The following is a 16947-nucleotide window of genomic DNA, read 5'->3' as shown; positions in this document are numbered from 1 at the left end:
TTTAACGAGAAGACAGTTTAAATATTCATTTCAATAGTTGTGAAGATATAAATTGTTCATATTGCACTAGTTTAATCTGCTCAGGAAAAATGTAAAAAGACTGCTGAACTAATTCACATATCTATGCCTGCACTATGATAACAAGTAGGAGCGACATGCCCATCACCATGCAGCTGAAACCATTATAAACCAAATTCAACAACATGACGACGTGACTTGATGTTATGTCACATGTTTGCACGTCACTGAAGGCTGGGTAACACACAGCAGTGACCCACCTTGGAAGGGGCTGGATGCCTGCTGAGCCAGAGTAAGGTGCTCCTCTGTGAGATGGTAGACAGGCTGGTGCTGGTTGATCTCCACGCTGGTGCACACGTTGCTCTCGCCATGTAAGAAGAAGGTGAAGGCGCAGGACAAGTGCTCACTGTGAGAAAGAGAGTGAGATGAGTCATTTGGGATTACACTACTTTCAAATGCACCTTTGAAAAGACTTCCAGTGAATAACTCCAGCAGACTTTGGAGTAGAATAAAGAAAAAGTAAAGAAAAAAGGATGAGCAGATCACATAGTCTAGTTCAAGTTCGTATTCACAAAGACAGAAACAGAGGAGAGGAAAGGTAGAGAGAGAAAAAATGATTATAGAAACCTGTGTGTGGTTTTTCCCTTTCGTGTGTGTCAGATATAATGGAATCTCACGTCTCACCTACATCCTGCTTCAACATGACAGAGACTTTGGATAGAAAGAAAAAAAACGATTCCAGAGAGACCCGAGGGAGTAAAAGCTATTTATCTGATTCAAAGTTGCCTCCTATGCCTCTATTAAATTGCTCCGATAGCCTGCGCCACTTTTTTTTATTCCGATAACAGAGTGGATGATAAAGGTTTCCAGAGTTCAATCCTAATCCTTTCAATCGATGACACATGAGTGGGTATTTAAAGACTTCAATAGCATGTGCAGAGACCGGGATGCAAGTCAGTCTGCACAGCTATGCTTACAGGTGGTTTGGAGTTCAAGTGTGCGTCTGTACATCTCATCCAGAGTAAAACAGAAAGGCGAGCCACGACTACTTCTGGCATTGTGGCCAAAATGCTTAACAGCAAAACAGTACCTTTTCCCTCCCTCCCTCCCTCCCTCACACACGCTCTTGTGCTCACAACAAAGCCTGCCTGTGCCAGTCTGACCTCAGCAGCAACAACTTAAAGAAGTAAAGCAAGAACGGGGCATACTGAGGGAGAAGGGACCGGGGGGGGATGCACAGCATTGTCGGCAGGCTTTCCTCTCTCTGACGTGTACATGCACGCACACACACAGTTAGCGCAAGAGGCAGCGTGTGTGGCAAATGACCAAATGGGTAAGGACGAAGTGAATTTGGAAGTGGATCAGAGAGGGCTGCCTCCTCTGAGGATTTGGTTAAGCTAATATCAGTCTTCTCTACCCGTCTCTCCGGCACTGACACACCTCCTGTGCAGAGGATTAAAGGAAAGGAGCAGAGCGAGGCAGATCGACATGGGGAGAAAAGACCTTCCAGTCTTGTGAAAGAAAAACAAATTGCCTTGATAAAGTTCTCCTAAAGTGTGAGCAGCCTGAGCAAGTGAGCGTTATTGCAGATGGCAATCAAATTCCACACATCAAGCGGGCATTCTCCATTGTTATGAGGTTTTTAGAGCACGATTGCTTCTTTGCCTTTAATGAGCCACACATAATTGTTTGTACTAAGAGGTGTCGTACTTGCAAAGGTCAGTGCCTGGGCCGAACTTGGCACGTCTGATGGATCAGGTTTGGCTAGAATAAAGTTAATCAAAGTCCAATTTCTTTCTTGTCACTAATGCAATCTGTAACCTCAGCCTCGATTCTACACTGCAGATCTGCCCTGCATATGCAGCTCACTTAAGCTGGGCAGACACTGCGATTTTTTCAGTCGCGTTATCCAGCTCCTGCTCAAACTGCACGATTGACTCGCAGGGTTAGAAGTTCATAGGTCACGATGCAGGGTCTCACACTATACGGCCCGATGCTCTGATGCGACCCGAGTGCTCACACTGTGCGTCCATAAAAATGGATATATGAGGTTATAACAGAAAATCTGTCGCTCTCCCTCTCTGTCTTTCACTCACACAGACACACCACCACATCAACTTTGCTAAATTGCTAATGAAAAACATTGATCAGGCAGCTGTGATTGAGCAGCAGAGTAAATCCAACTATTTTCACGGTTGTTGTGGTCGTGATAATTTTGTGAGGCCACATCGAAAAGGCTCGGATGAGCCAAAGTTCTACAAGTTGTGCCTCCATCGCTTGTGTCCAGATCACACGCTGCACTGCTGCTCCGTCTTTTTCACCGACGTTTATGTCTTTGCACGTGCTCAGTGTGAGCAGCTGCAGTGACACCCTCACAACGGTTTGAAATCCTCACGACCAAGCGATTGATGATCGGGAGCTGGTCGTGAGGTGTTAATCGCTTCTCGTTACCCGGCGTATACTACACGACGCACGATGAAGGCCAGAATCGGGCCGATCACCAAAATGGTCGCACGGCTAAAATGGGACAAAAATCGCAGAGTGTAAGCCCAGCTTTACTGAGTGATTAAAAAAAAAAGCAAGAAGACAAACTGTTTCAAGTCAACTGCAAGAGATCGCTCCTGTGGTTACAACGACAGACATGAGAGATCATATCAGTCGTTATTATCATTAAATCAATAAGCAACTGTAATCCAGGAAATATGGAGCACCTCTTCAACCTGAGCCTGAGGTTGGGAAGAGTCCCACAGCTCTGGAAAACCTCCTGTGTTGTACCAGTGCCAAAGACTTCACGCCCCAAGGACCTCAACAGCTACAGGCCGGTGGCTCTGACATCCCACCTGATGAAGACCCTGGAGCGGTTGGTCTGGGTCGTCTGCAGTACGGGGGCCCCACAGGGAACGGTTCTGGCTCCGTTCCTCTTCACCATCTACACTGCAGACTTCTCCCACAATTCCACCCAGTGCTTCCTGCAGAAGTTCTCTGATGACTCTGCAATAGTCGGCCTCATCACTGATGGGGACAACAAGGAGTACAGAGGACTGACTCAAGACTTTGTGGACTGGTGCCAGCTGAACTACCTCCAGATCAACGCCAGTAAAACCAAGGAACTGGTGGTAGACTTCCGCAGGCACAAGCATTCTCCACTGCAACCACTGAACATCCAGGGTATGGACATTGAGGCTGTGGACAGCTACAGGTACCTTGGTGTTCATCTGAACAACAGACTGGACTGGACTCATAACTCAGACGCCCTCTACAGGAAAGGGCAGAGCAGGCTGTACCTGCTGCGGAGACTCAGGTCGTTTGGGGTGGAGGGCCCACTCCTGAAGAAATTCTATGACTCTGTTGTGGCTTCTGCTATCTTTTATGGCGTGGTCTGCTGGGGCGGCAGCATCTCTGCTGGGGACAGGAAGAGACTGAACAGGGTGATCCGAAGGGCCAGCTCTGTTCTAGGATGCCCTCTGGACCCAGTGGAGGTGGTGAGTGACAGGAGAACGGCGGCTAAGCTGTCATCCCTGTTGGACAACATCTCCCACCCCATGCAGCAGACTGTGACAGCACTGAGCAGCTCCTTCAGTGGGAGACTGCGGCACCCACGGTGTGGGACGGAGAGATTTCGCAGGTCTTTCCTCCCCACTGCTGTCAGACTCCATAATAAAGACTTTAACTGATCAAGCACACACATCCATACATATGCAATAATACTAAGTGCAATAATCCTTTCTGGCATCGTTGTATTTTTACTCAGTTGTATATAGTATTTGTATTTGTATTCTATTTTTATCTTATTGTATATTTATTTTATTTTATTCTACTGTATATAGTATTTTATTCTATTCTGTACAGCTGTGTACTGTATTTATTCTTATTGTATTCTAATTTTTGCCTCATAACTTTTGCACTGTCCACTTCCTGCTGTGACAAAACAAATTTCCCACGTGTGGGACTAATAAAGGTTATCTTATCTTATCTTATGACTTTTGACACTTCCTCTCAGTGTTGATTTTGGGTACCCCCCCCCCCCCCCCCTTTATTTTAACCCCCAAACAACAAAGTCACATGTGCAACAGTCACACATCATAGTGCAGCTGTGCTGTACCTGTGGCATTCATTTGCAATGGAACAGCCTGAACCAGCACCCTCTGTGCAATCACAACATGACGGCTTAAACAACTCCACGTTTTTCTAATCGTATCTAAACGTGGTTCTCGTGCACTGTTGATTCACGTGTGTTTTACAATTATTTTACAGTAAAACTCTGAATGACTAAAGCTGAAGAACCACCGCAGATCGTGTCTGTACCTACATGTAAATAATAACAAATCACATTTATTGCCATTAAGTTGGCAAGGAGACATTTCTTAACTAACTGATGCAAGGAGACATCTGGGCAATTAGGCCACATGATAGGAGAGAGCAAAGACACCTTTGTCTGGGAGGTGTGTCGCAGCAGCTCAGGTAACCAGGCAGCCATATACAACAGGATTCTTTGACTGCAGTGCGTATCTTACGGGGTGTGTGCGCTGTGAAAAACACCCTCCAGTTATGGAGCCAAGACGCGTCGCCAAACCACCAGCACCCCTCCCGCTTTCACGGCGTGGAGCCAAATTGTTAAGGTGGCGGCAAATTTTGACTAGTACGGGCTTGCAGGGGTAGTGGTGTCCCCGCCCCCCCTCAGGATCTATTCTTGGCTTTCTAAGAATTGGATAGACTGCTCTTGTCGTGCACTGAATGCAGTGTCTTTGTTGCTGGCCAACCAGGCCAACTTACTAATACAGTAGTGTATTTATGTACATGGAAGGAAAGAGGTGAACAGCTTCGAGAGTGACAAGGAGAGAGAAAAAAAGAGGAAGGGAGGGAGTGAGGTAAAAATGTGCCGGCACATTCTGCAGACATCGACAGAAATACAGCACGCCATTCTCTTCTCACATGCAAAGAAAACCTGACACCACACACATCTGTGTTTGTGGGGCACTTGTAAGCTTGAGGTAAAGGGCTGCCATCTGTGGCTCAGCAGGCAGAAGTACAACCAAATACTCTCTCTCTCTCACTCACTCACTCACTCACACACACACACACACACACACACACACACACACACACACACACACACACACACAAATCAATTTCTTTACAAATGTGATTGTACAGATTGGTGTGTCAGTGTGTCAGCTGACAGGTTAAAAAGATTACTCGACATGCCAGCTGCTGACATTTAAACAGTCATACTAAATTATCATATTACTTCCCAGTGTGAGAATCTCGCTTTAAACACCCAAATGTCACGTTATCCTTCTGTCGTCTTGTTTTAAACTGTTTAAATATGTAGTTGCAGCTTAAAATCTTTTTTTTTTTTTTTTTTGCCTTCTGTAACTTCAGTGTTTCAGAATCCTGTAGGCCGGCAAATTAAATGTGATTTTTACAAGTTGCACAGCAATTTGCACAGAGATGCTTTTAAATGTCAACAGGTGCTTGATCAGCACTTGGCCTAAAAAGCACCGCAACATCAACAGCATGAGATACATTTCCTCACTGCTGACACACACACACACACACACACACACACACACACACACACACACGCACACGCGCGCACACACACACACACACACACACACACACACACACACACACACACACACACACACACGAGGAGCAGGATTTGGTAAAACTTGCACTGTGACTAAATGTAGCACAAACTGTCAAGTCTCTCTGCTAGTGTTCACCATCCTGTCCCCACGTGTGACATTCGCAAACACACTGCATTGATCCAACTTTAATCCTTCTCCAAACACCCACAGCAAGCTGGAGGATGTAAAACCATGTGCGCACACAGTGTGCAAGACAGACACATACAGCGGCCAACAGCTGCTGGTAAGAGTGGCGGGTTGTTCCGCTAGCTAAGATGAGTCGAGCAGTACTGGGACTTCTGAGTAAATGAGTTTGGTACATGGCTACTATAGGTGGGAATCACCAGAGCAGACACCCCATGGTATGATATCATCACAATAAGATAGATTATATTATGGCATTTTGCATTGCTATTTAAAACCTTTTTTAAAAACAGGAAATTATGTTGTTTTGTGGCTGCAAAATGACAGCGTCCCTAAAACCTGCTATAAACGCTGCTATCAGTCTGAAATTAAATGTGGTCAAGTTTGCAATTACATGCAATCTGTTTCTGATAAGACGGCAATAAACTGCGATAAATCACTGAAAGTCTCATCTGTTGCGTTTAATTATTACGTTTGGGGCAGCAACCCAAATACCCAAAGCAGCCCTATATATCGGATGACGATATAAAAATCGTTTCATTTTACGCTGTCGTTTGTTTCGTGGTGTCGCAAAATAAACTGTTTACAGCAATATTTTTTAATCGTTCTGATGGTCACTGTAGTGGTTATATTCATTTATTAAAGTTCTCTTTCTCTTATATGTAATATACCCACACTGCTGACAGACAAGCGCCTGTTTTTATGCGTTGTCGTTAGCAACAACGACGGTAACAGCATCGCGTGTCCGCTTGTTTATTTTCCACATAAACCTTTCACAATAAAGCTCAAGATCCTGTTGAGACTTTTCAAAATAAACTGAATCACGTGAAAGAGCAGATTATTTACAGATGAGAAGTAAAAAAGAGCCGCCAGGTGCTAAAAAATAAAGCTTAGACTCAAACGTTAGAACAGGCTTTTCCCCGCAGCACGCCGTGTAATAAATACAAAGAAAACGGCGCCGTTACAACTTATGTCTAAAATTTATCGTTTCATGCATCGGTTAAAACACTCGACTCCAGCTACATGACGCGCAGCTGTCTTATATCGGGACATGAGATTCTGGTCATATCGCACAGCCCTAGTTGAGCCCACACAACATGTGACAAAGATGAATTCAGACTGATGGCAACATGTTGGCATTCTGTCTGCATTTATATATCAGGTAGCAATTATTTACACAACTTTGACAAACTCGCACTTGGTCCAAGTCAGACTGCAACTGTTTGCACAAAGGTTGCTTCCTATTGCCTTTCAATTAGAAATTGCTGTTAACGTGCAACAAGCTCTGGGCAACCAACCTGCCAGACATGGCAGGAGGTTGCTGTGCCATTAGCTTGCTTTGAATTAGGAGGCAACTTTGTTAACCTAAGTGTGTCCAGGGTTGGATGATTTCTCAGTTGAACCAATTTGATGCAAGTTTGCTCGGCTGACCTTATCCCAGGATGGTCGTGCGTGAGATGAACCCTCTTGTTTATAGTATTCTGAATATTTGCATTGATAGAATGCTCTATCAAGTCACCCCCATCTCTAATCATTACTGACCTTCATGCTGAAACGTAATGCTCTCAAGTCTGTACGGAATACACGCGAAAAAATAAATCACAAAAATGTAAAAATCATGTGCAAACGATGCTCCTTTAAAAGCAACACTGACATCCCTGTAGGAGTCCCATCCCAACTCGATTCCAAATGAAATTATGACTTCATTCAGAAGCTTTATACTTTGCCTAAGGTTCACCAGGAATCCCCAGAGGGATCCCTTGGGGCACGCATTGTGTCTGTTACTTTGTGCTGAACCTGCCTCAAGACTCAGCTTCTCTGGGATTTCAGAATGTCATCTCCACCGCAGCGAGACACTGCTTGCACTTGGAGAGGAAAAAGAGGCCAAAAGTCAAGGCCAGCGTTGAGTACCACAAAAGACTGCGTGGCTGCAATTAAACCACCAGCTGTCAACAGCAGACAAAGCTCGAGCTAATGGACACAGAAAGAACTAAGTATCTCCTCTGGTCTGTCAAATTATTAAAGGAATTCAAGCATCATTTCAAGAATGATGTGATGAAACAGGTTGCAGTGCATCTAAAGTGCTGAGTTAAACAGCCTTTAAAACAGCGTGATGCTTGTCAGAGTATTATGTTCATTAACTAGATTTGTGGGATCCCGCTTCACATTTTTATGTCTGTCATGTTTAGAACGACTATAAAAGAAAACAGGCTGACGTAGCCTGAAAAAGCAACCTCGAGATCTTTTAATCATCTTTTCTATCCGTCTCCACCTTTCCTCCCACTTCCCTCTCTTCTGCTCTTCATCTATTAACTGGCAAATGGCTTAGGCTGCTCTCTGATCTGCTCTCCTCCTTTTACTCTCTTCACTGTCACACACAGCAGACGCTTGCTCACATGCCATTCTGATTGTCCACAGAGGCAAGGCCTGCTTCACCTCTCAAATGCAAATGGCCCTCAGCTTGGTAAGGAAACAATAAGACAATCCGGTGAGGGTTTGAAGCGTGGCCACATACCAAAGGCGGCAGGTGGGCACACTTGCCTTCGGCTGGACTGGCATGAAAATGAGGTGCTGAAGACCAGCGACCTGTGCGGCGGCACAGGTGGACCGGAGCACGGAGAGCACCTTCAGCAGGGATAGTTTGATAAGTAGCACAAACAGATGATATGATAATGACCGTCTCACTAACAAACAACTCAGTTTCTTGTATTCCTCTGTCGCCTTCACATGCATCAACACACACAGGCTGAAGCATTTTCAATTCTGCCACCTGAAGTCCAGCCTCTGGTTTTCTTGTTAGTGCCACAGTCTCCAAAGCAGGTCTCACTACCGTCTTGTTGTCACCCCTGACTCCACCCGGCCTCCACACTCTTCTTCCCCTCTCGTGTCTACTGCCTGTTGCTTCGGATGGTTGACCCCAGGTAATTAAACCTATCAACCTTCACTACCTCGACTCCATGTTATTTTGTCTTGCTCCTTCTCTGGAGAACATACCTCCGCCTCTCCGGTAGTGAGTGCTCCCTACGCTCACTCTGCCTGACCTCATCTGTCAGCCTGTCCATCACTACAAGTGCAAACAAGAAGGGGCTCAGAGTTGATCCCCGGTGGAATCCCACCCCCACCTCGAACCCATCTGTCACTCCTACCACACACCTCACCACTGTCCTCGTATATATTCTGCACCAGCCTGGCATACGTCTCTACCACGTCTCACTTCCTCAGGCAGTCCCACGGTTGCTCTCTTGGCACTGTACATCCACAAAAACAGAGTGAAACTCGTTCTGACCTCTCAAAGCAAACATCACATCTGTAGTGCTCTCTCTCAGCATGAAGCCATACTGCTGCTCAATGATCATCACCTCTCGTCTCAGCATAATTTCCTGGTGTGGATCAACAGCTTAATCCCCTGTTTTTACTACAGCTCTGCACATAAACCTTGCTACTTTCGTCTGGGTCAGCTACCTTTCTCCTCTTCCCAGCTACCCCCTCTTCTCCTTACCAATTATCTGCACTTCCTGATTCACTGTGCTCCTTTCATTTTCTACATTCATCAACTCTTCAAAAAGCTCCTTCCACCATCTGAGCACATTCCCTTCCCTCGTTAGCACATCCTTAATCACCCCAGCCTGCTGCACATCCTTTCCAGCTCGATCTCTCTGCCTGGGTAATTGATACAAGTCCTTTGTTCCTTCCTTAGTGTCTCACATACAACACAATTAGCCTTGCCTTTTGCCACTTTTCTATTTGCACAACACCCAGAGTCCAAGTACACCTGTTTACCTTTGTCATTGCCATCATCTTTATCCAAGGTTCCCAGAAATCAATGAAACCATTCACTGCCTGAGCTACATTAAGTTCATGTGAACTGCACTTTGGTGGTATCACTGTTATAACTTTCTTTCTTGCTTTTCACATTTGTTTCTGTTTATAAGACATCCTTTTGTTGGATAAAACCATATAATAAAGCATTTTATTATTGTTATTAATCCAGTTTTAATTGGGAGAGTGTAAAACAAGGTTTAGAGAATGCCAAAAAGTCTTCTGGGAACTGTTGTATTGTTTGAGCATAGGAATGACACACCGACGCACAGAGTTAGAAAGGTAATATGAAACTTGACCTGTGCAGAATCAGAAGTCGATTGTAAGCCACGGAGCATGAAGTGACAAGAAGAGTTTGGGGGGAGGAAGTTGTGAAAAGACAGAAGAGAGAAAAAGGAAGGTTACAGTCGAGCTGTGACATTCCACAGATGTTTGTCGAGCTCGTCCGGCTGCTCCGCTCTAAGACGTGGGCTTCCGTTTAGCTGCTGTACACTTCCTCAGCACAACAACCAGTGCGCCTTCCTCAGGGGAAAACAAAGGCCCTTTCACTTCTGGTCATTTTGCTTTACTGTAAACATCAGTCACCTCTGGGCTGTCCAATACATGGTTATCTGCCATTGTAGCAGCTTGTTATTACAATCTGGGGCATGTAAACATGTTTTGACTGGTCATGTGCTGCAGCAGTGACAAGACATGCTGGCATAGGCACAGATTCTGGCACAACATTAATAAACAATGATTCTGGAGCTGGCAGCAATCACACACGGAGTCTTTTATGTCACCGCTCAGTCACAACTGTTTATCCATGTTCATGCTAAGAAAGTGTGGTTAGTTGTGAAAGGCGTTTCTCTTACAAAGAACAAAACAGTCTGTTTTCCTTAACAGTGTTACTGTTTAGTTTGCATGCCTGTTACTAGGACATACACAGAAAGGCGGTGCAAATCTGACTTTAATGTAAAATGCCACGGTTGCCTTTGGCTTGAGAAATGAAACAGAAGATTTTCATTTGTGTCATTTTGCTCAGCAGGGCAAGGCCAAGAAGAAAAAGGATTAAAGCGGTAAACAGCAGTGAATTTGAGGACATTTCCAGGGTGATATAATCTTCCCTACTGTCTAGCCACCTGACCACTGGGAAAAACAACACTGCTGTCTACTGCCAAGTAACATAAACACAAAAACACACAAGGCCCAGAGACACACACCAGCTCTAGCTGGTGTACACAGGAGGCTCAGAGCTGGGGAAAACACCAAACTAAAAATCTTAAGGCCAGCACTTTCACACATGCAGAGCTCTATTACGCTGAATTGATTTCCCTCTGCCACGAACGGAGACGGGGGCTGAGTCTCTTTATACGCGTCAGATTAAACTTGGAAGGGAAGGAAAAATGGATGGAGATAGAACGACAAGTCCATAAAAAGAGGAGAAATCCGATCCTCTGCAAGTGTATCACAACCGCACACGGATACTGCCGTAGCTGACTAAAGATAATACTGACATAACCCTGACAGCAAGTCGGGTTCTAGCTGCCTCCCCATTTAGCATGTAACACACACACACAAACGCGCGCGCACACACACACACACACAATCAGCTAAAAGCCATTTTCTCAATGTGAGCCAGACATTACGCACATTACCACATTTACATCATCCCTTTGCAACTGTAGCACAACTGTGACGGTGCACATGTTCATGTCAAAGAGGAGCTCGTGTCACTGCTGTGTGATACCAATCTGTTGAAATATTCAGTCTGTTCAAAGCATGCTACACTCATAAACTAAAGGATGAGACAAAAGGATAAAACAGCGTATACCTGTCGGGGGGGGGGGACATTTACTATGCTAGTATGTAATGACAAAATAATTTTAAGCCTGTTTAAAAGTGTGCTGGGTCATTAGATCATTATGACACAAGTAAGCGAGTTGTGCAGTTGTAATAATAAAGATTTATTACTCGGAGCTAAGGGCAATTAGTCAGCATTATCCCGGATTAAAGCTGGGCTTCTGCAGTGAACCCACAATGACAAGGCCCGCTTTGTCCCTTTTCTTTCTAATAAGCTGATATGCTTTTTGAAAAGCATGTAACACTTTTACCATCTATAAGACACTATATGCAAATGTAAATGAATGCCATGACCAAATTTACAGGTTTCATGAAACAAAGAAAGGTTAACAGAAAGGCAGAATCTCTTTCATTAACAGAACAAATATCAGAAGCCTGCAAGTATGAGGCCCAAGACTTTACTAGCAGGTTAAAAGCTCAAGCTGCACATGTGGTGAAAAGGTTTTAGCCATTAATTAAAACCTTCAAGCAAAAGGAAGAACAAGGACTCTTGCAACAGACGCTATGGCCCTGAAAGAGCCCCAGTTTCAAAATCACGGAGTCAGCTCGGGATTACATAAAGAAATAAAAAGATACTGGGGGTAAAATAAACCCACACAAGAGCTGTGGCAACTCCGTGATGCTTGGAGCAGCGTGCTTGGCGAGTACTGCTGCAGATTACTTCCTTTTTTTTTTTATCATAATAGCCCAGATAAGATGGCATTTACCTAAAACCAAACATCTGGTTTGTCATTATTTTGACAACATGTGTGTGTAATTGGCAATGTAATCTATGGAAGGGATTACACATCTGGCAATCCATAAATCTGCCTCCATCTTTTTTGGACATTTTAGGGTTAGGTCAGGCTGTGACGCAGCCGCACAGGAGTCTGCAGTGATGAGGTGAAATGCCCCCGACCATAAGATATTATCTTTAAATGTGACCATCTGCCAGAACGTTGGGATTAAAGACAGTAGCACACAAATCACAGAAAAGAGCAGAGCAGATGAGGGGACGTGACGCCTGACGGATTAACTATGACGACTTCTTTGAGACCTTTGCTTGTACTGCACCATAGCCCCTGGTCACATAGGAAGATGAGAGGAATGGAAGGAATGCGGGTCACCGGCTGCTGAGGAAATGAGAGGGTGACTTCGAGGTAGTGGGGGGGAAACCTAAGAACGCATCGTTCACTATGACCAAGGAACTCTGGTCATGCTGCTGCACTTGAATTCCACTGCTGACTTCTAAAATGTGTTTTCTCAGTGGTACAGTACAAACAGAGACTGATCAGTTCTGGTTGGCACTAAACAGTGGAAACTGCTCCGATATTCAAAATTGTAACCAATTTACAGTAATGAGGTAACGAGTTCTGCAACACAGCTGACAGGTTTGATGTCGGTATGTAGTTAAGCTTAGGTGACAGCTACAGATTATAGAGTCTTACTAAGATGAGGGTGCAAGGACTTTAAAAATGTAACACTAATGTAACGCCAAGGGAAATGAATCATTAATATTGTATCACTGGGCAGCAATTAAGCAAACAAACCATACCAATGAAAGCTATCGGTATTTTCCTTTAAGAGCCATATTTATCTTCTGGACAGGATCTCTCCAGCAACATGATATATCCAGAGCACCGGGTCACATGGTCCCTCAGCCCAGTCTCCCTGGAGTTCCTGTTGCTGCAGAGAGAGACTGATGAAGTGTGGGCAAGATCAGGGGGTAGGCAGTCGAGTGCTGGGGGCAGGGTACCGAGCAGAGGTGCTGAACTCTCCTGCATGTCTATATCTGTGCGACTGCACTACGTGCGTTTTCCTCGCTGACTGCGGGTTCTATGTCCAGCCACTTGCGTGCCAACACCGAGACTGCCCTCGATGTGGACTGGCTCGCATACTGATTGTTGACGAACATGTTTGTGTGTTTGTGTTGTGCTGGGAGCAGGGAGGGGATAAATTTAGCACTTTAGCCCCAGACTGGAGGCAGTGGCCCTTTATCCTGCACTGTCCTACTTAACAGAGTGCTGCTCTCTGCTTCCGCCTGCCACAGCGAACCAGGACTCGCGCATTCACCTCCCAACATCGGGCCAAAACAATAGCGGAAGAATGTGCTCATCCACATAAGCCACAGTCATGCAGAAAAGTGCAGACAGTTGCATGTGTGGGAGACATGTTTGTTAGTGTGTGTGTCTCTTGTAATACGAGCTGCTGCAGACTGGCCTCATTTCATAACAGCTTGACTTGTTAACGATGCTTTCAACAATAACAACAACTGCATGCACAACAAAAATACACACATTTTAAATACAGTGGAGTGGTAATCTAACACTGATTGCAGCGCAGCTGGAGTACATTGTCGATGCTGTAAATGCCGCTTCAAGTACACGGCACACGCCATGCAGATAAAGAAATAATATCCCTTTTGTCCTGATCAAATTGAAACCTCAAAGCAGGCTGGATTTAATGTTGCTCTGAATTTCAGTGGCACAGCCAATTAGGAGCAAGTCGACGAGTTAGTCTGCCTTAAGCTGACCAATGGAGCACGAGCATCCCGCTTCACCTTGGAAACACTCGATCCCAGGGTGCATTTCCCTGCTGCCATGACAACCAAGAGGAGCTCTCCCTTGCTTGTTCCTTCGCTCCCCGCCTCCCTCCCCCCCTCTCTGTCTTTCTTGGAGCCAGTGTACCTCGCAGTAGAAGGTTCACAGAAGCTACACAACTTGGAGCCGCCTTTTCACCAAACAAAGAGAATTACCGACAGCTGGATCGACTCATGCTGCTGCAGCTCACGTTTTAAACAAAAGGGATTTAACTGATCAGCGTGCAGCCATTTATTTATCAAATGGAAACGAGTCTGTCATCTAATAAAAGATAACTAGAGGAGCAACTTTTTGCAGTTTTTTATTTTAATTATTATTATTTTTAGATTGAGAAAAACTGTTTGCCACATACATCATGCTATAATGAGAAGCGAAGAGGAGGAGGAGGGGCAGGGATGATGTAAGCTTTTCAACACGGGCGTGCTGAGGTCTGGGGTTGAGGTTATGAACAGTGTCAGCTGGCCCCAGCCTCCACCAACTGGAGACTTTGGATGCTGCACAGGAGCCGCCTGCTGATCAGAGGGATGACCGGCGTTTCCCATCTGCAGATCTGATTTTTAGCTATACACCCAGCAAGATGTTTCAGTATTTATTAGTTCCAGCTTTTGAACATCTTTTTCCAATGTTGGAAGTTTGGACTGCTGACCAATTCAAAAGTATGCCCCAGCAGTACACTCATGTACACTACACTGTATATTGCATTAAATATCCACTGTGACTTATACTTATCGTCCTATGTATGTACAGAAAATAATGTGCCTATCACAATTTCATATTTCCCCAGATGAGAACCACTTCTCAAAGAGCCTACACACAACTGATCTACCAGCCCATCATACAACAGCAATAAACAACCAGTCGGTCTGCATCTTATGGATTTAACGTCAAAGTAAACAAACATTTTCTGCTATAAAGCATTGTTTGAACTACAGGTGCATAAAACACAGAAGCAAAACTAATGAGAGGCATAAAAGTGATACAAAGCACACACGTGCATTTTCCTCCAAAACTGGGAAAAAATACTGAAAAGAGGCAACATGATAACAATTCCATGGAAGTACTTTGGCCCTGTTGAACACAGATTAATACAGTGTGTAAATACACCGTGGCTCAGTGCCAACCAGGGAACAACAAAGCAAACAAAAAGCAGTGAGAAGTTAACAGGTGAACATCCAGCAATAGTATATGTAAACCTTTGCACTGCTCTGTGGTCCAGCTATACCAGACTGGGCTCTCTGCAGCAGACACTTGTATCCAGAACAACATACTGCTGGAATAACGCATCAGCACTCACGAAGGGGCAAAATCAATCAAGCCTGTTTGGATTTAAGCGAGGATTCAACTGCAGTCAGATCACATCTGAAAACAGTTACGGCCTGTTAGGCCTGAACACCTCCCTCTGCAACTGGATCCTGGACTTTCTGACCGGAAGGCCTCAGTCAGTACGGATCGGGAACTGCACCTCCAGCACCACCACACTGAGCACTGGGGCCCCACAAGGCTGTGTGCTCAGTCCTCTGCTGTTCACACTGCTGACTCATGACTGTGTAGCAACACACAGTTCAAATCACATCATTAAATTCGCTGATGACACGACCGTGGTGGGTCTCATTAGCAAGAACGACGAGTCAGCGTACAGAGAGGAAGTGCAGAGACTAACGGACTGGTGTAAGGACAACAACCTGTCTCTGAATGTTGACAAGACAAAAGAGATGGTTGTTGACTTTAGGAGGACACGAGGCGACCACTCACCGCTGAGCATCAACGGCTCCTCTGTGGAGATCGTTGACAGCACCAAATTCCTGGGCGTACACCTGGAGAAGGACCTCGGCTGGTCCCTCAACACCAGCTCCCTGCACAAGAAAGCCCAACAGCGTCTCTTCTTTCTGAGAAGACTGAGAAAGGCCCGGCTTCCACCACCGATCCTGACCACCTTCTATAGAGGAACTATTGAGAGCATCCTGAGCGGCTGCATCACTGTCTGGTTTGGGAGCTGTGCCATATCAGACCGCAAGACCCTACAGCGGATAGTGGGAACAGCAGAGAAGATCATCGGGGTCTCTCTACCCTCTATTGAGGACATCTACACCACACGCTGCATTCGCAAAGCCACCAGCATTGTGGCTGATCGGACACACCCCTCTCACACACTCTTTACACTCCTGCCATCTGGAAAAAGGTACCGAAGCATTCGGGCACGCACATCCAGACTGTGCAACAGCTTTTTTCCACAAGCCATCCGTCTCCTCAGCAAAAAGGGACTGACTGATAAACACGCACACACACACATACACTAACATTATCACTCAGCTTAACTCAAATACCTCAAAACATTGAGACTGGACTGACTAACCAACACAAAGCGCAAACACACTGACCTACACCACCAAACCATCGCACACACCAACCTGTAAATGCTCTTTTGCACAATATTATTACTAGATATATTATATATTATTATCTTTTTTTGCACTAACTTGTCTTGTAGCACCTTGGTTCCTGGAGGAACGTTGTTTCGCCTCACTGTGTATTTTTAAACTGTATATGGTTGAAGTGACAATAAAGTTGAACTTGAACTTGACTTGAACTAAATGTAGAAATGCACACAGTGAGAATTTACAATATATTCTCATTGATTTTCTTTTAATTCCATGACTGTTTAAGTCAGTTTTTATATTCATTATTCCTGGAATAATGAATATAAAAATGTGCTCTTGCATGCTTCTGCATAGGTGACAGATCAAGAAAGACATAAGCGAGCGAGGTGATCATATAACCTCATTGACTGAGGTAATATAATAACGATATATGTAGTAATAGTCTAAACACTTGGTTTTGTCATGTTGTGATGGAATTCAAATTCTCACCTTCCAATCTCACTAAAGTCAGTTTGAATTGTGAGGAGGGGCAAA

At 44.9% G+C, this 16947-nt stretch overlaps 1 protein-coding gene across 1 annotated transcript in view; it reads right to left on the bottom strand.

The window, feature by feature from the left end:
* Positions 1-16947, bottom strand: part of med13a (mediator complex subunit 13a) — a 71344-nt gene that overhangs the window by 31226 nt on the left and 23171 nt on the right. Inside the window, exon 4 of the mRNA XM_086307753.1 lies at positions 279-424. Coding sequence (XP_086163879.1) covers positions 279-424 — 146 coding nt within the window. The remainder of the gene's footprint in view (positions 1-278; positions 425-16947) is intronic.

The sequence above is a fragment of the Aulonocara sp. 'chitande type north' Nkhata Bay genome, linkage group LG10 (genome assembly GCF_057382095.1).
Source record: "Aulonocara sp. 'chitande type north' Nkhata Bay isolate Kocher_YH1m ecotype deep benthic linkage group LG10, A_spYH_male_GT1.1, whole genome shotgun sequence".
Lineage (NCBI taxonomy): Eukaryota > Metazoa > Chordata > Actinopteri > Cichliformes > Cichlidae > Aulonocara > Aulonocara sp. 'chitande type north' Nkhata Bay.
Note: the sequence above shows the minus strand (reverse complement) of the source record. Positions and strands in the feature narration are given on the sequence as shown.